The 23,516-nt window shown below is 39.4% G+C and overlaps 1 protein-coding gene across 2 annotated transcripts in view; it reads left to right on the top strand.

Annotated features, from left to right (window-relative positions):
• snap25a (synaptosome associated protein 25a) overlaps positions 1-23,516 on the top strand; it is a 62,772-nt gene that overhangs the window by 12,918 nt on the left and 26,338 nt on the right. For both annotated transcript variants that reach the window (XM_037750404.1, XM_037750403.1), the window contains exons 2-3: positions 15,508-15,652; positions 20,330-20,371. In XM_037750404.1, the coding sequence (XP_037606332.1) occupies positions 15,581-15,652; positions 20,330-20,371 (114 nt within the window). In that variant the 5' untranslated portion in view covers positions 15,508-15,580. The remainder of the gene's footprint in view (positions 1-15,507; positions 15,653-20,329; positions 20,372-23,516) is intronic.

Genomic DNA, 23,516 nt, shown 5'->3' on the forward strand with positions numbered 1-23,516 from the left:
AATTTGCCCGTCTGTTCTTCTTAACTTACCACAGTAGCTTAAAATAAACACCTCAGTCTGCACCACTGAGATGCTCTTCCTGCCTCCCTGTCTATTGTCCCTTCTGCTGTGCTCTTCACTTGTTTCCAAGGAGCAAGGACGCTGGCTGATAAGGAGCCATGCAGCTCAGGACCATTACAGAGAGGGATGCTGCTGGGGGGGGGATGTCAGCCTTAAATCACCAGGCTTGTCCTTGTCTTGTGTCCTCAGTCTGTTTGGTCTCTATTAGCAAATGCAGCAGCAACTCCACCTTCAAGAGACAATCAATATTGTAGGATGATGATACAGATTTTACCAGGGCAGTCAAAGTTAACGTGATAATAACGCGTTAACGCCACCAATTTCTTTGTTTAACGCAACCTGCGATTTTTCCGTTGTAGCGGGCTTAGTTTTAAAGCTAGAGTGAAGTACGTTGTCATAAAGCAGCATATTTGCCCACTCCACTCTTGATAAGAGTATTAAATACTTGATAAATCTCCCTTTAAGGTACATTTTTTAAAAGAAATGTGCGATTAATTTGCGATTAATCATGATGAACTATGGACAATCATGCGATTAATTCAATATTTTAATCAATTGACAGCCCTAGTTTTTACTTTTGTGCTGCATAACAATGGATGAACCACACAGTAGTATTTACATTAATATACACACAGGTGGCTATCCCTCGAGCTGCTCAGAGGGAGTGGTCACTCTGGAGGAATGCAGTTTATGAGAGTAGGTGTGTGAGTGGAATACCAAGTGAGTGACTTCCCATCAATGACGCTGACGCTGTCATTTGGCCCTGACGCTTCCAGAAAGCTGTAAACTATAACTTCTAGCATTCCCAGAACCACACTCACTTTCCACAATGATGATAAAACCTGCAACAGTTTCTTAAAATGTACAGTCACATCCCACACTGACTTCCCTCTTCTGCTTTACCACAACCCCTCTAAAGGGCCCAGTGAACTGCCATGGGCATGGATAGGATATGTCTCGTATGATTTACTTATGTGTTGCATAACATGCCTTGTAGGATACTGTGAACAGATTATGTTTGAATGCTTGTATCTGTACATAGAGGACACATGTGGGGTCCTCACCTACCCAGTGGTTATAGCGTTCATCATACAGTAAGGAATTTATTATTCTAAAGCGGCCTCTCAGCATTATTCCTGCCAAGCTTGACAAACTGCGTTGGCCTCTCCTTTCCATTTACAATAGAATCCTCAAAACCAGATCAACAAAACATCACTAATAAGGCAAATGTTCTTGTTGTGTATGCAAACTGTCGAGGGCTTGGTGTTATCGTGCCACAGGCATGCTCACAGCAAGGGCTGATGGTTATTACTCAGCCTGTATGAGCAATAATCATCAGTCTAATACTGCATGTTTAGCCTCATTTCTGGACAGTATATTTTGAAAATGCATATTGCTCTGACCACAATCTTTTCTCATTTGCTATAACTCAAACATGCAGTCTGATTTTAGGTTTGTATGCAGATTTGTTTTTGATGAGAGTGAATGGTATGTCATTTTATATGGCTGCTGCTGCTGCTCTTTATTTGTGGTGATGGGCTTTGAAGCACTGTTTTCCCCACATACTGTTCCCTTTAGGGATACACCTAATGATTGCTTTCATTATTAATTCAATTATTTCCTCAACTGATTCGTTGTTTGGTTCATAAAATGTAAGAAAATAGTTAAAAAAAAGAATAATGTCCATTCCAATTTACCAAAGCCCAAGTTGGCATATTCATATTGCTTGTTCAGTCTGACCAACAGTCCAAAATCCAAATATAGTTTAATATTAGGAATGTCAATCGATTAAAATATTTAATCGCAATTAATCGCTAAAATTAATCGCACATTTTTTATCTGTTTAAAATGTACCTTAAAGGGAGTATTTCATACTCTGAGTGGACAAATATGCCGCTTTATGCAAATGTTTTTATATATTTATTACTGGAAATCATTAACAACACAAAACAATGACAGATATTGTCCAGAAACCCTCACAGGTACTGCATTTATTATAGAAAATATGCTCAAATCTTAACATGGCAACAGCTGTCAGTGTGTCAGTGTGCTGACTTGACTATGACTTGCCCCAAACTGCATGTGATTATCATAAAGTGGGCATGTCTGTAAAGGGGAGACTCGTGGGTACCCATAGAACCCATTTTCAGTCACATATCTGGAGGTCAGAGGTCAAGGGACCTCTTTGAAAATGGCCATGACAGTTTTTCCTCGCCAAAATTTAGCGCAATTTTGGAGCGTTATTTAGCCTCTTAGCGACAAGCTGGCATGACATGGTTGGTACCGATGGACTCCTTAGGTTCTGTAGTTTCGAACATCAGTATCTTCACTCTACCAACCTAAAAATCACAAGTTGCTTTAATGCGTTAAAGAAATTAGCGGCTCTAAAACGAAATTGCATTATTATCACGTTAACTTTGACAGCCCTAGTTAATATCATAGAAATATGGCAAATAGTCAAAGAAAACAAGCAAATTCTCACATTTGAAGTGAATTTTGAATCTAAACAAGACCAAGTACAGCAGCTCCGTGTGGCTCTGCATAAACACAGTGCCTTGAGCTAAAAGATAACATTAGCATGCTAGTGTGTTCACGGTGGCGTTAGCACGTATAATGTTTAACATGTTCCCCATTTTAGGTTAGTATCACCCGAATGCTTCGAAGCTTTGACCGTTGCCATAGTTATCAACCTCCAAATTAGTACTCGAATGCTTGGTTTTTTAGTTTTTTTAATATATATATAAGTATGTAATAATAATATATCAATCCAAACTAGCCCATGAAATAAGGAATAATCCACGGTAGTGCAGCAACGGCTCTGTCCCGAAGCTAGGAATACCTTCGAAAATTTCTCACCGAAGCTTTGACGCCCAAAAAAATGGTATTCGGGACAGCCTAGTTAGTGTGTTAGCATGCTAGCATTTGCTAACAATGGACCGACTGACCGAATTTCCCTCGGGATCAATAAAGATACTATCTATCTATCTATCTATCTATCTATCTAATGCAGGGGTCAGCAACCTTTACTATCAAAAGAGCCATTTTAGACAAAAAAAAACAGAAATAAATCTGTCTGGAGCCGCAAAATATTTACAGTGAGGTAGGGGCCACACTGAGGGAAAAAACAATCTGAGATTTCGAGAATAAAGTCATAACTTAACGAGAAAAAAAGTTGTAATATTATGAGAATAAAGTCATAATTTTACGAAAAAAAAGGTCATAGTATTGCGAGAATAAGGTCATAACTTCATGAGAAAAAAATTCGTAATATTACCAGAATAAAGTCATAACTTTACGAGAAAATAAAGAAATAACTTGTAAAATTACTACTACTATACTACTATAAATATATATACTAATATTGTGACTTTATTCTGTAAATCTCAGATTTATTTTTTTTCCTCAATGTGGCCCTAATACTCCGCCGTACTGTCGTACCATAGACCTACAACAATGATAAATAAAATTGAAAATGTAAACAAAAAACAGTTATTCATTTCTACAAATTTTTTTATAAATCCACTGGGAGCCACTGGAGAGGGGCTAAAGAGCCACATGTTGCTCCGTAGTCGCAGGTTGCTGACCCCTGTTCTAATGTCATCCCAATTGAGGACGTCGTTGCGGAAGCATACCGCCTACCCTCCCACCAGGTTAACACTGTTAGCTCCGTCAGAAAAATGTATGATCTGAATGTCGTATTGAGCGCCTTTAAACAGTTAATCAATTATCAAAACACTTTCCAACTAATCATTTCACCTCTGGTTCCTTTTTCATCCTCATATCAGGATTTATGCCCGGTGCTCTTCTCAAGGCCACAGTGGACAAAGTCATGTGCTTCACTGTCACTATCTCAGGAGCTTTTGAAGTGCCTGCACTGTTGTGATCCTCCACCTCCTGCTCTTTAGCCACGTGTTTCTGAGACGTGGATGGTTACAGTGGGGCCAGATGAATAAGTGATGGGGTCTTGGACTTCTCAGGTCAATAATGCATGGTATTCTTTGTAGAGCGGGCCACTGGGATGTCGCTGCAGCACTCAATGCTATAGCTCCTCTGTGGAGCGAGAGCTCCAGCTGAAGTGACAATTGGGCTAGCTGCATAATATTACATCACCGTTATTATTCAGGCTCAATGTGGTTCCTGGAAGGGTAGTGTCATCTTTTGAGAGTCACGGTTATATTACCTCCAAACAACGAGGCTTTTAGATAGAAGAAGCATTTTAGGGTACAGTTTTATTGTTCTTTCTAGCCCTAGAATGGTTGCTGTGGAACACGATAATAACACGTTAAGGCAAAGTCGCTTTAACGTCACAATTTCTATTGCTATTTCTATTTCTATTTCTATTAATCGCAATTTAATATGTTAATCGATTGATAGTCCTAATATTAATTTAAAAAGAAACGGCCACGTGATCCATTTCACTTCAGTGCTTTTGTTACTGCAGTCTTCTGTATGGAGCGATAACAGCCGTTGTAATCCTCACAATTAAAGGACCCATATCGTGCTCATTTTCAGGTTCATACTTGTATTTTGTATTTCTAATAGAACATATTTACATGCTGTAATGTTAAAAAAAAACTTTATTTTCGTCATACTGTCGGCTTGAATATGCCTGTATTTACCCTCTGTCTTAAATGCTCCGTTTTAGCTCATTTTGACGGAATTGCAACGGAATTGCATTGCTAGGCAACAGCTTGGGTCCATGTGTACTTCCTGTCAGCTGATGAAATTCACATACACTGCAACCAGGAATAAACTGGAACACATTTAGAATGTTTACGTTTAAATCTGTGTAAAGGGTCTAAATATTGTATATTTGTGACATCACAAATGGACTGAAATCTTGACAGCTTGTTTCAAATGCAGAGTTTCTGAATACGTGCTGTGTGTATTTCCCTGTGGATTGAGCGTTTCGATACTTTCACAGTATTTATATAGAATTGAAGCCTGTGTTATAATAAAAAAAACATGAAAATCACACTTTTTTATAATATGGGACCTTTAAGTCGTTTTACGTAACAAGATGTGTTTTCACAATCTCTCATCTGTTACTGTGCTAGGTGTGGCCAGATGGTTAGTTTTAAACTACCAGGCCTAAAGATAACATTTTAAATCCAGTTATCGTACTATTACATGAATGCAGTGTTATCTCTGAATTTGTGCATGTTGCCTTTTTTCAGTTTCTGCAGTCAAGCAGAAAACGAGACGCTATTTCATCTGATAAATATTTATAAAATCTGTGCCCAACTATCAATCACACTCGAGCGATGTCTCGCAATTATTTCATTTCAATCAAAGATCTCTCAAAGACAAAGAAAAATGTTTGATGCAGGGACAGAGACGGAGCGTCTGAAACTGAAAGCAAACAAAATGGCAGCCAACAGGCACACGCTTAGAGCAAGAGAAGAGAGGAGACACACAACTCTATGTTGCATAAAACATCTATTGTCTCTCTCTGGCCACAAGACACATCAAAGCTCTGCAGTATCTTACATTCGTGGTGATTTTCTTTCACATATTGATAGGTCTGTCTTACAGCCTTCAAATATGTCCACAGTAAGTATTCAGATGACAATAGGCCATAAAAAGAACTATTTTGTAGCAATAATAGCACAAAATGAACAGAAGTAGCCTCGATTTGATCAGATTTGCTATTAATCGCATAGTAAAAATGGAAAGTATGAATATTTTTCAGCATTATATAACAATTTTGACCCTCACTGTGTACTAAGCCTGGATGATGTATATACAGTATATATATTGTATACTACAATACAGTATTTTGCAATCTTAATGTGAGTTTCAGTCAAATACTTATTGATGCATAGTGTATCTAAATGACTGAATTTGGTAGTTGGGGTTTAAGAAAATATAGAAAAATACATAGTATCGCGATATTATGTTCTCGATACTGTATTGATTCTCAAAAACACTGTATCAATCTTTAATTAATAGTTCACATGCAAAGATTAACTCTGCAAAGAGATGTGTCCTCTCAGTGTATGTGTCCTCTCAGAGTAGTGCTGTTATGTTGGATGTTACAGGGACTGTGATAAATGCTGATGCAGATCCCACTGTTCTGATGCCATATGGTGTGTTCTTTATACTAGGACAGTTTTTCTAATATTACATTAAAGGCCCCATATTGTAAAAAGTGACATCATAAATGCTGATGCAGATCCCACTGTTCTGATGGCATATGGTGTGTTCTTTATACTAGGACAGTTTTTCTAATATTACATTAAAGATCCCGTATTGTAAAAAGTGACATTTGCATGGCATTTACATTATAAAGCAGGTTTAAGTGATATATAAATACTGTCAAAGTATCGAAACGCTTAATCCACAGAGAAATACACTCAACCTGTATTCAGAAACTGAGCTTTTGAAACAAGCCGTCAGGATTTCTGTCCATTTGTGATGTCACAATCTACAACATTTAGACCATTACACAGTTTTATAGGTAAACATTTGAAATGGTTCCCAGTTTATTTCTTGTTGCAGTGTATGTGAAGTGGTCAGTGGTCATGTCTATAATGTTAAATCCAGCGCAACATGTCCACCAGGTCCGGCGAGGACACTAGGGGACACGCTGCTCTACTCAGCTGGCAGTTGAAGAGGTGATGTACCATATCGTTGAATGCACCTGATTGGTTCCTGGTTCTCTGCTTCAAACAGGAAACAACATGGCGGCCTGCTCGTAAACTTTCTGTTATTCCGTCTAAACAATCCACTAAAATCTACTTCTGAAAACATTTTAAGTGAGAAATAGGCAATGATGCCACTGCTGAATCTGGTTTCATTTTAGAACTAGATCGCCTAGTTTCACAACTTGGCCCAAGTTTCGTGAACAGGACACGTTGCACTGGATGGGCTTTTTTTGTATTTTATTTGCAATTTGGGTAATTTTGTTTATGTTGAGATCAGCTGTACGTAGCGGAGCATCGTAAAACACTTCATTAAAACTGGACAGAAACAAAATAAAACTCACCTAAACCGTCGTCGTTACTCTTTCCAACCATCACCAAGTGAAAAAACGCCAAATCTACAGTTTTCCCCCCCTCCCACCGACCCCTGCTCCCTCTCTGCAGGCAGAAGGAAAGAGGCTGGGTGACGCGTCATGAACGCATCATCAGTTACGTCTGCGCATGTCCTAAAGCCTGTGGTGTTAATGCACAGGCTGAGCGGAGTTATTAAAAAAAATTCGAGAAGCCGGATCATGATCCGGATCGCCATCAATCTAATGGATTGTTCATTGTGCCGTACTCCACCCCTCCAAAAAAATTCATTCAAACACATCACAGACTTTTGGGGTTATCCTGCAAACGGACAAACCAACAAACCAACAAACCGACAAACCAACAAACCAGTGCCGGTGAAAACATAACCTCCTTCCTAGGCCTTCAGCCTTGACGGAGGTAAAAAGGAAAGAGGAAGAAAGAGACATAAAAAAGGAAAGAGAGGGAGAATATGAAGGAGAGATGAGAGGAGGGATATTAAAGAAGAGAGGCGGAGAAGAAATAAGAAATTGTTGAGATGGAGCAGTCGGTCGGGGCTGGTAATCTTCTCAAGGTAGAATATGATTGGACAGGGTGTGAGATATGCTGTCCTCGGGGGGGTGGGATGTGTGGGGAATGGAAATGAGGGCATCTTCATATCTGGCGATCTACCTCACTGTTGAGGTAGTAAACACGTGATGGGTGGATGGATAGCGAGCTAGAAAGATGAATGTTCTATGAAAAATTAATGGAGTTTGTTTTTGCTCCGTTGTACAGTACATAAATGCAGGTATTTAGCAGTGTTTTATCGCTCATCCAATTATTCCAAATACTGTTGATGGATGTGCAGTGTTCGGCTGTACCCCAGTAATTCCCCTGAAACCTGTAATGACTGCCACACTGGTCATACATCACATTTTACAGCACCTGTTGTCATGCCATAAATTACTCCTCACCACAGTCCTTGGGGGCAACATGGATGTAATAAACTATGTCCCTGCACATACAGTACTAAGATGAGTTAGTGCGCTTTGCGACAGCCTAGTTGTGTATTTTTAATTACGCAGAGGTTGATTTTTCCCCCCCTGTTCTTGTTCTTTATTGCCTCCCTGTTGACTCGGAGTCAAAAGGTCACAGAGTCAGCGCCATGTGTAACACGTGATGACAAGCTGATAGAAACACAGGGGCAAATGACATGTGTGTGTGTGGCAGACACAAAGATGGATTTTTTTGAAAATGGACAAAGGAGATAAAGATAAACATAGATATGGTATAGTCGTGTTACCAAATGGAACGAGGACATTTTCGAGCCACCTGTGTGGCAGATGTTTGGTGGAAATGACGCAGTTAAAGGATTGAGTCGGCGCATAGCATTCCTTCTACTGACAGATGGAAAGCAATATATCAGTCTGTAGAGATCAAGGATTATGCATGATGATCAAATTAAGTCATTTAGTTACATAAGTAAAGCAGTTGATTCATGTTTTTATGTTTTTGCAAAAGCATATTGTATTATAGGTAGGGCTGTCTGAAATTAATCGCACATTTTTCATCCGTTCAAAATGAACCTTAAAAAGAGATTTGTATATATCGTAAAACGGGATATTTTCATGTCTTTTATATTATAAAGCAGGTTTAAGTTCTATACAAATACTGTGATAGTATTGAAACGCTTAATCCACAGAAAAATACACATAGCCTGTATTCAGAAACTGTGCATTTGAAACAAGCTGTTAGGATTTCTGTCCATTTGTGATGTCACAAATACACAATATTTAGACCATTTCACAGTTTTAAACGTAAACATTCTAAATGTGTCCCAGTTTATTTCCTGTTGCAGTGGATGTGAATGACATCAGCTGACAGGAAGTAAACATGTTTTTTGAACATTAAAGCATGTAAACTTGTTCTAGTAGAAACACAAAATACAAACATGAACCAGAAAATGAGCATGATATGTCCCCTTTAAAGCATGTTGTTACAAGCTTGTTGGGCTGCAGTTTGATTTCATGATTTGAGCATATTTTTTATGCTAAATGCAGTACTTGTGAGGGTTTCTGGACGATATCTGTCATTTGCAATTAATCGCGATTAACTATGGACAATCATGCAATTAAATATTTGAATCGACTGACAGACCTCGTTATCACATAACGGCTGCTCCACCGGTGTTTTGCATCTCTTGAGAAAACCTGATGAAAATCCAGTGCTGTAGCAGGCAGTGCTGAAGGCGCCCAATATGCAAAATGTGAAGCTCGTAATCGAGACGTAAAGTAAAAGGTCAGTGCGGCCTGTTAAAACTTAATTGCCTGAATTCGGTTACGTAACCAGACGCTCGTCGCTCTGAAGAGTGCTTTTGAATCTTACTCGATTCAGACATTAAGCGCTGTACAGTCCGGTTTATATAACCCAATATGGCCGCTGCTGTTGCGATGCAGTGCAGGAGAGAGCGAATGGAAGGGAGAGAGGGAGAGAAATCAGAGCTGGGAGAGATGTAATAAACATGATGCATAAATAGAACTGATTCAAAATGACACATTTTTATCTGCAAAATAGTGGAAGGATCTTTGAGTGTTAACTGGCCTCTGAATAAATGCTGTTATAAAGGGACTTAATCATTATGATGCAGCTGTTGATCTGAGGACGTATACATGACTGAACCCATCGGCTGAGATGAATGCAGATGAATCTATATACCGCCCGGGGAGGCTTTAATGATTCAGACCATGACGTGCTGGGAGATTGCTGCGGCAGTTAAAAAACATGGCTTCATGTCCTGTGTGTGTTGCAGCGAGTGTGTGGCCAGCAGATGTTGTTGTGAACATCCCTGGACACACGAGTGGGTGAAGCGAAATTAAGAGGGTACAGTGAGACCCTCCGAGGCAGAATATCAACCAGACTGCTCGCTCAGTCACCAGGATGAGACATGTTCAGGTGGGCCAAGTCCATTTGTCCAAGATGACACACAGACTCTCACTCCGTACTTGATAAGTCTTCTTGCTTTGGTGTTAACATTCACTAAGAATCATTTGATTGTGGTTAACTATTCTATGAGGTTTTTTTTGTGTTAGCGCCATTTCGGTTTCAGTTTTTTTTTGTATTGCAAGAAATAGTTTTCTTATAAAGACACTCATTTAAAGTTGGGCTTTCAATCGACTCAAATATTTAATTGCGATTAATCGCATGATTGTCCATAAGTAAATCACGATTAACCGCAAATGAATCACACATTTTCTATCTGTTCAAAATGTACCTTACCTACTGCATTTAGCATAAAAAATATGCTCCAATCATAACATGGCAAACTGCAGCCCAACAGGCAACAACAGCTGTCAGTGTGTCAGTGTGCTGACTTGACTATGACTTGCCCCAAACTGCATGTGATTATCATAAAGTGGGCATGTCTGTAAAGGGGAGACTCGTGGGTACCCATAGAACCCATTTACATTCACTGATCTGGAGGTCAGAGGTCAAGGTACCCCTTTGAAAATGCCAGTTTTTCCTCGCCAAAATGTAGCGTAACTTTGGAGTGTTATTTAGCCTCCTTCCCGACCAACTAGTTATTATCGCATCCTGACGCGTTATTATCGCGTTAACTTTGACAGCCCTGCTTTTTATGAAACATATTAAGTTAACTGCTACCAGCAACAGCTAAAGCAGCTTCTGTGTCAACTGCAAATGGCATATGCAGGCCCGATACATCACTCGCTACTGATTGGTAAGGGTGACAAACTCCAATAACCATGCTAACAAATCAGCTAACATAAACACGATCTCAGGCTAACTAAATGAAGAGGAAATAGAGACTATATCAGGCTACATTACTGCCACCACTACAAGACATTTGAAAAATTAAACAGTATCTTCACTCTAGCTGTAAGACAGCCGCTAAAACGCGTTATATTGTGTTATTATCGTGTTATTATCGTGTTATTATCGCGTTATTATCCCGTTAACATTGACAGCCCTACTTTATCACGTTATATTGCGTTATTAACGCGTTATTATTGTGTTATTATTGCGTTATTATCCCGTTAACATTGACAGCCCTACTTTAACGCGTTATATTGCGTTATTATCGCGTTATTATCGCGTTATTATCCCGTTAACATTGACAGCCCTACTTTATCGCGTTATATTGCATTATTATCGCGTTATTATCGCGTTATTATAGCGTTATTATCCCATTAACATTGACAGCCCTACTTTATCGCGTTATATTGCGTTATTAGCGTGTTATTAGCACGTTATTAGTGCGTTATTAGCGTGTTATCGCGTTATTGATGCGTTATTAGCACGTTAACTTTGACAGCCCTACTTTATCGCGTTATTTTGCGTTATCGCGTTATATTGCATTATCACGTTATATTGCATTATATTGCGTTATTATCATGTTATAATCGCATTATTATCGCGTTATTATTCGTGTTATTATGCCGTTATTATCGCGTTAACTTTGACAGCCCTACTTTATCGCATTATATTGCGTTATTATCGTGTTATATTGCATTATTATTGCGTTATTATTGCATTATATTGCGTTATTATCGCTTATTATCAGGTTATTATGGCGTTAACTTTGACAGCCCTCCTTTAAAGACATTGATTGTATAAGGTAAATCTGGAGGATTGCCTTGAATCTGTGTATCTTGTAAAATGGCATTGAGGAGTACAGCATACGGTGCATTAATGTTTCAAGGGTTTCAAATGGACTGGATTGTCTGTTGAGGTGTCTTGTTCCTCTATTTTTACCAGCTATGCATTTACCTTACTACTGTTATCGAGAATTGTTCTGTAACACTAAAAAACAGGTTGAATAAACACACAAAATACTGATGTTGAAGTCAAAGAATATAATTGCAAATAGGAGACATAATAACTCAACACAGGAAACCAGAAGGTAAAGGAGGATACCTCTACAAAGGAAGATATTATACAGGTTATATACTTTACATTGGTAAATATTTACACCATACATTGACCATACATTGGTCAACTTGCTTATTCAAAGTTAGCATCATTTTGACCAATTGGAATACAGCAATGCACGGATCACACATTAACATGAAACCTGCATGCTTTCCTAATGTAATGATGTTATGTACACGCACACACGCACACACATACACACACACGCACACACACACACATACACACATCCAAATAAGGAACCAGGGTATTTTTACAACATGTTCCTCTTAGCAAGATGTTGTGAAAAACAGTCTTTGACTGTAGTGAGAAAAAGGGGAACTAATTGAATAAATGATGATCTTTAAAGATTACTTCCACAACTACCAATAACCTGCAATCAATGCACACAGAAATGGGTTTAGCAGATTTGTAGCTCATTGGCATAGCACCTTGCACAAGTACATTAAGATGCCCCGATTTGCAAGTGGTTTGTTCCTTCAAAAGAGTCAAAATGTCCACTACTGATTGTGTTTGATAGGGCAAATCTATTGAGTACTGAACCTGGGTGTCTGCAGCAGCGAGCACACATATTTTCCACCCAGATGCCCTGATGAATGTGCTACTTTAACTCAGTAAGTGCACTTTTAGCTGAGGTTGAAGTGGTACAAATATGCAATCTTTAACCTGCATTAGCTGATTTTTGTTTGGCCCTTTGTGGGGCAGCAGATACAAATTATAAATACATCAGTTACATGTTATCTCCTTACAATTGATGATGTAATAATTGCAATAATGTTCTTAACGACAGCATTCACATACTTGTGGTTGTGATCCATTGTTAATATGAAATTTTTGATTATAGCTGCTTTTTACGAAATTTTGAACCCTGTGGAAATAGAAACTTGTCCGACCAAGTGGGTCAATTTAAAGCTCCACTTAGCAATATCAGACCATTAGAGAGCGGAGAGTCAGCGTTGATTTATCATTTGCTTATTAAGTTGTCAATGGTCAAAATATTGTGTTTCTAGCAGCCCAGTCGCCAGGAAAATGTTTTTTTGTTTTTTTTAATTCAGTCAGAGCAAGTGACGTAGTATGTCGAGCGAGCGTTATTGAAAGTTACATGGTAATAACAAGAAACTGAGAACCGAGACCAGTAAACGTTGACTTTACGCTTTACGTTGTTTTACGTAACATTGTTACGCTTTTTATATAACAGTACCTAAGAAAGTGTGCTAATGGCGGTAGTTGTTTATTTACTGTTGTTACGTTACGTTGTTACGTTACGTACGTTATTACGTTAAGTACGTTGTTACGTTACATTATTACATTACGTTGTTACATTACGTTGTTATGTTACGTTGTTATGTTACGTTGTTATGTTACTTTATTATGTTATGTTGTTATGTTGCATTGTTATGTTGCATTGTAATTTTATGTTGTTACGTGACGTTGTTACCTTACGTTGTTACCTTACGTTGTTACGTTATGTTGTTACCTTACGTTGTTACCTTAGTTTTTTCCAACCTTAACCAAGTAGTTTTGTTGCTTAAACCTAACCAATTGTTTCACAAGGTTAACCACGTGGCATTGTGCATTTCTGCAAGTGTGATACAAGACTGATATGAAACATATTTATGACATGTGTTTTTGGTATCTGTGGTTTGCAGAAACAAACCAACATTTTCCAACATTTTTTGGGTTTGGTTTCTAGCCTAAAAGGTATTAACAGTTGTCAATGGAAAGAATTTGACTGGAAGATAAAAATGATATTTTTCAGGAATGTGGGATGACTCTAGATTCATTAATATTCTGGGACTGTCCACTACTGCAGGGATTTTGGCAAGATAATTTATAAAAGAAGAGATTGAAAAAACAATGAAAATTGCCATCCAAATGGATCCTGTGTTGTTTCTACTTGGAGAACCACCCCAAAATCAAACGGGCAAAGACCAAAGATTTTTCTATACGCATACTTCTACTGAGTGCTAGAGGAAGAATAACTGTCAATTGGAGGAAAGCGCTTACGCCAACGCAAATTCAGTGGACTCAGAGAGTGAAACAAGTCTGCACAAAGGAATACTGTATATGACAGAAAAACTACATATGAAGATTGGCATTTTTCTACAAAGATGGACTCCAGCTTTGTTATACTTGACTGTCTAAATGTCAGGATGTGGACAGGTGTAGTTTGAGCATACACTGGGCTTGTCTAAATTACAATCTACAATGGTCCAAATGAGCCTAAAACCTTTGTGGAGCTGCAGCTTGCTGTTGATTCTCAGTGGGAGTGGCACTACTAGTGGCTTTGTCATATTTCAGTCATCTGATTCCTTATTTTTATACTAGGGCTGTTGAAGTTAATAACTACTTTTATAACACGATAAAGTAGGGCTGTCAAAGTTAACACGATAATAACGCGATATAACACAATAAAGCAGGGCTTTCAAAGTTAACGCGATAACCCGATAATAACGCTATATAACACGATTAAATATTTTCAGCTATTGACAGTCGTATTTTATACATATACATGCATCTTTTCGTTCACCTGAGACTGTTTATAGAAATATGTCGCTCCCTATTTCAACCTAACAGCCAACGATTCATCATTATTCCCCCTGTAGTTATTTTAGCAGGATTACAACTTTCCACAGAAAAACGGTGGCTTTCTGAAGGGCTTTAAATCATTTGGATGCTAGTTTTTTAAGGATATCTTGTGGCCATATCCACAGATAATCTCTAACTCATCTGACACGAGTGTTGTTTCATGATCATCTTCAGAGTTTGACGTGACTAATCCTACATCTGGAACTGTTTGGCTTGTGATACTGACCTCTCGTGACCTACGGAGGGGAGGAAAGGATCACAGCTAACAGGGCTAACAGGCTGTTTATGTCTCTCTGTGGCTAATCCTCCAAAATCCTCGTCAGCCCTGTCTGAGACTGGCATTCCTCTGCAAAACATCAGTCGCCTGCTCCCTTCCCATTCATTCCCCAACAAACAAACCCTGCTGCTGCGGCTTCTTAATCCTCCATTATACAGCCTGTAACAGTAAACAGAGACTTGGGAGATAGAAGCTCCAATTCCTCCAATTCCATTTGGCCAATTGTGTTGCATGCCATGCTTTTTCGTTTTATCTTCTCACCCCTTCTGGGATATATTTTACATTTTGTACCTTGGGCTTTTGGCTGCTGCTGTTTATCCAGAGCGACTTGAATCCAGTGGGTAGGGAGGGAGGAGTGGATCACCTTGCCCAAGGGCATCTTGACAGGGCACATGTGATTATGGATGTGTTTAAACTGAAACGATAAACAGGAATTTACGGGATGAATTTCTGCTGAATTAGTTAGTCTGAGTTTATCTTGAGTAAGTCCATAACACAATTAGCAAATGTAAGTATGCGTTTCTAGAAACATGGCTAATCCTTTAAATTTTCCATCAACACTGGCCAAATGCCAAAAATGTGAAATGAAGTTACCCATCACCCTGAGACTGTTTAGGCCTCATCCGTCCTTTTCTTGTGTTTTGTCTCTCTTTCCAGCCCTCCCCGGTAATCCCGCTAGGATCTTCTCTTCCCTGTTGGAGACCTTCTCCACCCCCCACATCCAGCAGCCATGGCAGATGACGCGGACATGCGCAATGAGCTGTCAGACATGCAGCAACGCGCCGACCAGCTGGCCGATGAGGTGAGAACGATACACTCGCTGCACCGCGGTGTTGTCCGTTGAGATGGCGCACAGACGTGATGGCACGTATGCAGACTTTCTCACAGAGACTGGACACAAGCACATTCATATGCATGCAAATGAGAAGCACATGTAGTGTATATTAAATGGTTAAATGATCTTAAAACATGACAAACATATACTAAGGATTTGGATGATACAGTATAGGGTCGTTTCTTCATAAAAAGACATGCCTTCTTTTACTTCTTTTTAATTATTTTTCCAAATCTAAAAGCTATTTTAATTAAGGATGCACCAATTTATCAGCAGAACATCGGTATCGGCCGATATTCGCCTTGTTGATCGCTATCGGTAAATAAGATGACATTCGCCGCTGTCAGTGGCTGATGTTTATCTGTTGAGTTGCATATATTTTGCGCCGGCTAAATGTTGTGTTGGTTATTTGCAGTCCGTCTCAGACAACAGTAATCAGAGAAGAAGCCACTGGCTGGACACTCGGAGTATTACACTGTCTCAGAGAAAGTTATGTTCAATGACAAATCAAGCGGTAAAACAATGACTTACCAAATTTCTTAAAAACAATCACTGCGGTCTGGATGATAACCCGAACCCTAACCGGCTATCAGCCAAATTGTTATTTTTAACATCGGCATTGGCTATCAGCCAAATTGTTATTTTAAACATCGGTATCGGCCTAGAATTTTGCAATCGGTTCATCCCTAATTCTAATGGAACAACATTTGAACTGTATCCTCATAGTGAGGATGTTAAATACCCTAACCTCAAAATGTTGTCTAAAAATATTTCCAAATGTAGTTCAGTCCTTGAATGTATAACGAGAAATTATGCAGCACTATGTTATTGTCTGCCTTGGGCTGTGGCTGGTTGCATGTGTGTGTGTGTGTGTGTGTGCGTGCAGGTAACGGGAACGTATACCTGCATCGTTTGACTTTACATAACACTGCACGGTAACATCTTGAGTGTGTGTTTGTGCGTGTGAGTGCACGTGACACAAATGTGCACACAATTTGCAAAACTAATTATGCGAGTGTGTCCATGTGCAGGAATTCTTCGATGTGATTGAGCTTGTGTGTGTGTGTGTGTGTGTGTGTGTGTGTGTGCGTGCGTGCGTGCGTGCGTGCGTGCGTGCATGCGTGTGTGTGTTTCAACAGCAGTCTCAGTCATGGCCCAGAGCAGATGAGCCCACACCCCTCCAGCTTCACATATGACTCACAGTGGCACAGCTGAGCAGAATATCAAACACACACACATGCGTGAACATAGAGGCATGCACAAAATGGCGGCGTGAGAATAACAGTTTTTGCCTCCGTTGCACAGACTTACATGAGCTGTCAGATCCACAGAGAGGACAGCAGCTCGAGGGTGTTCTGGTTGCTTGGCTTCAGATGAAAAGAGAAAGATGGGAATAAGGAAAATGGGAGGAGGAAGAAGAGAAAGAGGACTGGCTACCACAAAAATGGCCGCTCAAATCAAGGCCCAGTGCTCGAAGTGGGCCGGTACTCACCGGTACGCGGTACCAGCGCTCCTTCATTTTACTCCTTGGCATACCGTGACTTTTTCTTTCTTTCTTCACCGGCACTTCTCACAAGCTGCCGGTACTGTCCATATCAGGTTCTCAAGGAGATTATTCATAATGGCGATTCATAACGGCGCAGCTCCAGCGTATTTGCGCCGCACCTCATAAGCCGTATGAACATAAAAAACTATGTGGAGCATCTGGACGAGCCGACGCACGGCCACCGCGATAACAGGGGCGCTGTAAATTATGAATACAATGTTTACGTCCTTTTTGTAAAATAATTAGTGAACTGTTCGTCATAACTTTTTTTTATTTGTGGACAAATATAATTAATAAAACATTATTTAAAAGTTTTCTAAATCTGCTCTTTTAGGGGCAAACATTTCCACAAGAATGAAATGATTAAAAGACGATTTGTGTAAATAATAAAATAATCATTTAATCAGTAATAATAATGGTCCAAAATTATGTAAAATTTCATAATATTAAGTAGGGATGTTGATAATTAACCGTTAACCAACATTTCAAATTTTAACCGATTAACGCCATCGGTTTAACGGTTAAAAGAAATATAACAAATGAATTAAAAAGCTGAGCAAAACTCAGAGGAGCGGCTTGTCACTTAAAGGAGAATAGCTGGTCCACCTTAACAGTCCACCTTAAGTGAGTCTGAGCCAGATTTGCAGATACAGGAAGTTGGCTCGGGTTTTGAGCGAAGGAGTTGTAGCATTTATTCTTTGTGCATCGGCTTTTCGCTGCAGCTGGGCGGCTTGTTAGGCACTACAACCACAACACCGCTGCATGCAATGCACTAATTTTAGCGGTTAATAATCGGTTAACGAGGGTCGGTTATAGAAAAAAAAATTCAAAATTAGCATCCCTAGTTTTAAGCCAAAAACCTTCAAATTCTCTTGGAGGGGGAGCCCCAAACCCGAGTATCTTTTATTCACTGTCAAAATTCAGAACGTATCTATAATATGTAGGAGCCTCCTGACAGGGACACTGCTCCTAAAACCTTAGTGATACCCGACTATAGGCTACAAGCAGGGTCTGAAATTAGCACCCGCCACCCGCCAAATGCAGGTAAATTGTTGGCAGTGGCGGGTGAAATCATCGGAACATCCACCACTTTGGCAGGCAGGGAAATCGCTAGTGATGGGAATAGAGAACCGTAGTTGTCTGCTTTCTTGACATCTCATTCCTTCCTGACTATCGATTCCTCTTACTGATGCTTTCCGACAGTTGCGCTGCACAATGATGCGTACGCACGCTGTATAATGTTTCAGTTTGTTTGATCGGAGACACGGCCTGCGTTTAAATCAGTAGGAGGAACGTTAGCTGTTAGCAGCCGTTAGCATCACAGTCCTTCTTGGTTAAATAACAGAGATACTAACGTTAACGGAGGTGCCATTCAGTTGTTATTATGAGGCGTTCAAAGTCTGCTCAGGAGAAATGACCATTGGGTGAAGGTAAATTACAACGTTATCATGATGTGTTCAAATGTAATCTCGTAAAATGTAGTTTTTGGCGAGAAACTTGAATAAATCCAGTTGTTTGTAGGAGATGTTTTCACATCAACATAAAATAGATATTAGAGTGTAATTCGAACACTGTAATTTACCGTGCATATAATGTTTTTTGTTTAAAATGTAAAATAAATCGAACATTGAATGACATCAGATCTAAAATGTTATTCCTTCATTTAGCGCAGAGATTTCAAAAGTGGCAGATCAAATTTCGTAGTGACAGACAAAAAAATACTTGTCTTTCACAGAGACAGGAAGTGAAGAAAGTTAATCGGAAAGCACTTTAACTATTAGCACTATGGGTAAATATACAAACAATAATGTTCCAATTGGAATATTATTGAGTATTATAGCCCTACTATAGAAGATGTATAGCCCAAGTATAATAATATAGCAATAAAGCCGCAGCTGATTATGACTGACACAGTATAACATGCTTAAGGAAATAATGAATAAATAGGAATAAGTAACAAGAGATTGCTGATACCGGCCGATACACACGCCAACAAGTGAATAAGAGGAGTACTGGCACTTTTTCCAATTTATTCCAATTCAAGCACTGGCTGTGCCCCATACCATTCCTAACCCAAACACCTTTTCCAGCCGCCCCCCCCTCTCCGGGGATCACTGCAGAGAGCACAGCGAGGCGAAGCTGTGTCATTGTAAAGAGGACGAGATATCCCAGAGCGCTGTCCCCGCCGAGCGGCTCCAGCTATAGCTAGCTGTGCTTCTGCAACCGCACGCTTCTTAGAGAGGGGAACTGGAACGTGCAGCTACATATCTATCGCCCCACACAGGCTAATAATAGATATATCCAGCAGTCTGGGATATCAAAGCATGCTCTTATTGCGAGAGTAGTAGTTATGTTTATTGGCAGAGCTGCTGTATTCTTGAGTGAATCACTGGTGAGTTATCTCAAACGTGCTCGAAAGCCATTTAGTTTTGATCTCAGTTGATTGACAGCCAAACTTCTCAGAGACATCAGCCACTGTTACAGCTGCGTTCAAACATCTCATCGTAAGGTCGGGCATATTCAGTGCAGACAGTGTGAGTTCATGTTGAGTTCATGTCGATAAACGTCACATATTGATCCCTTTTGTGTCCCGCTGATTACTCACATTGACTCCACTTTGTTGCGATACAAGCTCGCTTATGCTCAGTTCAATGAACGCACATACTGTAGACAAGTGTTGTTGTGTGACTGCCAGCAAGAATGTTCCATGTGAAATGCATTTTTGTTTAACCCTTTTTTTCCTCCAGTTTTTATAGGAGTTAATGTCAGTAATTCATCTTCTGTTTTCTTTTCTTTTTGAGTAGGTAAGTTTAGGTTGTTTATTGTGTGTTTATTGTTTTGCTGTAAATCTACCCTGGAGATACATGTTTTAAATAAACCTTTAAAAGAGCTGCAAATTCCTCGTTGCTGGTGGTTCATGGGAGTTTGAAAGAGGGGAGTGTCAGGGTTTCCCCTAGGCCGGGTCGTAACAGTTACCCCAGGAAGACTCTATTTATTTGTTCTCTTGATGTCAAACAGTGTTGTTTCCCCTTTTAGCTGTTTGAATCTGTCATGTCATCTCAAATGGAAATGAACTGTATCTTTTTATTTCTTCACAGTCTCTGGAGAGCACTCGCCGTATGCTGCAGTTGGTGGAAGAGGTAAGAAAAACCCATAAAACTTTATTTAAAAGTTATTACAGTTTTTCTCAATTGTTTACACACAAATACTGGTACTTGACACACAATGACCACAACATGTAACTCATGCACCAACCCCCTGAACCAATTCTGCTAAACTACAAGCACAATTCCTGCTTTACACTCAAATTGCAGTTCTAAAACACACTTTTTTCAAAACACTACACACAATTCTCTGCATTTGGCACAATTTTCATGAAGAAAATCTCGTTTTCACAAGGAACACACTGTCATTCAAAATTCCAAAGTCAATTGCCCTACTATGCACACTGACTCATCACATGGGCAAACACCTGTCACACAGTGTTACAATTAGCAATCAGTTGATGCTTTTCATGGCTGGATTCGACATGCTAAGCGATATTTCCCCCGCTGCTTGGCCAGGGCAAACATTGCTTGTGATGTGGATGAGGTGCTGTGGCCAGACCGAAACAGAAGAGAGGATGCAGCATAGTTTTTTACAGTAACTGTATACAGTAAATTCTTCTGTTGTTTTGTATGTAGACCACTGTATGTGCAACTTTGTGTTGGTTGGGATGTACACTGTGTACATTGTTTTTGTGGGGAAAATAAAATATATTTGTTACCGTGTATTTGTGTGTTCTGAGTATAAAAACAATATTCTAAAATATTTTACAACACACTTATGTATGTACTGTCTGTAGTAAGTGTAACACTAAACAAAGAAAAGGCCTAAGTCATTATGATGAATGGAGAAGAAGTGTTTTCCATTCATCATAGTGTTTTACATTGAGCACATCAGTGTTCAACTGGTTCTTATAAATGTCTATTCATATGATGGTTTGTGTGTGTCATTTGAAAGCAAAATACCATTTTGAGAAGAAATAACATTGATTTGAATGTAAAGTTTCATTTTGCAGGAGAATTGAGGGGTTTTGCCCATTGTGTGTGTGTTTTTTGATTTGTGTGTAGAGTTCTGAGAGTATGAGGCATGCTTTCAGAAAATGTGTGTAAACAATCGAGAAAAACTGTAATGAAACATGACACAGCGAGAATCAATGTAGTGACGTGTCTCACATACACATACAAAGTTTGTTATTAAATTCTCACAGTTTTAATAGTTTGAATATTACAGCTGTGAAGCCATTTCATTTTGCTCTTGTCATATAATTCTGTTGCTGTCATGGAAAATTTTCACTTCAGCAATTTGGGAAGGGAGGGGTGACTGCAACTGCAAGAGCAGGCACACGACATTAGCATAACGTTAAAACAAATGGTCATATTTGGCTGTATTAGAAACCTCATACTATACTAGTAGTACGTACTGATTTGGCCAAAATGTAGCATGTAGTATTCAAACAAAAGCAAAATCTACAGTATGCCAAAAACACCCAGATGTCGTACTGATTTGAAAAAAATCTCCATTATGTCTACCTCACCTACTGTATCCCACAATGCAAAGTGCTGGACCGCTACGGGCTACGGTTACAACAACAGCAGCCAAATAAAAGCATTTTTCGTAGCTATTTCATCACTAAATTAACTTCTGAGAAGAGGAGAGAGAAGAGGAGAGAGAGGATGATAGGGAGGAGGAGAGAGAAGAGAAGAGGGAAGAGGAGAGAGAAGAGGATAGGGAGGAGGAGAGAGAAGAGGAGAGGGAAAAGGAGAGGGAAGAGGAGAGAGAAGAGGAGAGGGAAGAGGAGAGGGAAGAGGAGAGAGAAGACGAGAGAGAAGAGGAGAGGGAAAGAGCCTCCTCTGACAGGTCAGAGAGATTCCTGCTGAGACAACATGACCCCTTTTTAACATGTCTCTAATATCTGGAGGGAGATCAGTCCACTGTTTTGTTGCTGTAACTGAAAAAGCAGTTTGAGTTAATTTTGTCGATCAATGTTTAATATTTACCGTCTCCCCTCATTACTGATTCCTGTTCACCATGAGCTGTTAGAATAAATAGTTTAAGGGATGGTGAAGCTAAACCTGCAGTATCTTATAAATTAAACATTGGTCATAAACAAAAAAAATCAAATTTATATTTTTTGATAATATTTCAATAGTGGTACGAGTTAGTTTTGGTGTCCAGTGCTTTAACAGCTGGTTTAAAGGTAAAGCCTGGCCTAGCATACTGCAATGTAAATCCCTTTAACTGTTTCATACTGCATACTACTGAGGAACGCAGTATGCAGTATGTACTGTATACTGCATACTATTGAGGAACGCAGTATGTACTGTATACTGCATACTACTGAGGAACGCAGTATGCAGTATGTACTGTATACTGCATTTTCAGTAGTATGTCCTAGGCGGTTTTGAATACAGCCTTTGTCTCTGCATGGAAGATATTTTGAGTCCTTAATTGAGAAATGATTATACTTTTATAGATTAGATGCTTTACACATTACAATTAATTGTTGAGTCATGCATTAATTGTGAATCTGAGGGAGCCAGCTTTTACACAATGTCCCCATTATTCTCATTTTGTTACAACATGCGACTCACAACAGTTTACGATGAGAGAGGAGCCGAGCAAAACACTGTAGCAACACGCATGAAGCACAGCAGTGTATTTACAGTGTACAATAGAGTAGTTTGTCTCACAGGAGAGGAGCTGGATGTGTACTGGTACAGCAAAGGACAGTAAGGAGCTCTTTGTTATCTTTGGATACATGGATGCACTACAGTAAGAGGTCAACTCATCTCCATGACAGAAAAAAATGTGATGATTTGGCAAGAATGAGACGTTATTTCTTCTTGAAACAGGGTTGAACGAAAGGAAACTGAATAAAAAGTGGTGTGATTTAGTATCTCGCATTATTAATGGACGGAATAGTTCATCATCTTTGGAAATAACATTATTTGCTTTCTTGCAGAGAGTTAGATTAGAATTCCAGTCTCATTTCTGTGTATTAAATAGGAAGCTGGAGCTTTTTTAAAGGGCCCACATCGTGCTCATTTTCAGGTTCATACTTGTATTTTGGGTTTCTACTAGAACATGTTTACAAGCTTTAATGTTCAAACAACACATTATTTTTCTCATACTGTCTCTCTGAAATACCTGTATACACCCTCTATCAGAAACGCTCCGTTTTAGCGCATTTCAATGGAATGGCAACGAAATAGCGTTGCTAGGAAACAGCTTGGGCCGATG

The sequence above is a fragment of the Sebastes umbrosus genome, chromosome 18 (genome assembly GCF_015220745.1).
Source record: "Sebastes umbrosus isolate fSebUmb1 chromosome 18, fSebUmb1.pri, whole genome shotgun sequence".
In the NCBI taxonomy this organism is placed as follows: domain Eukaryota; kingdom Metazoa; phylum Chordata; class Actinopteri; order Perciformes; family Sebastidae; genus Sebastes; species Sebastes umbrosus.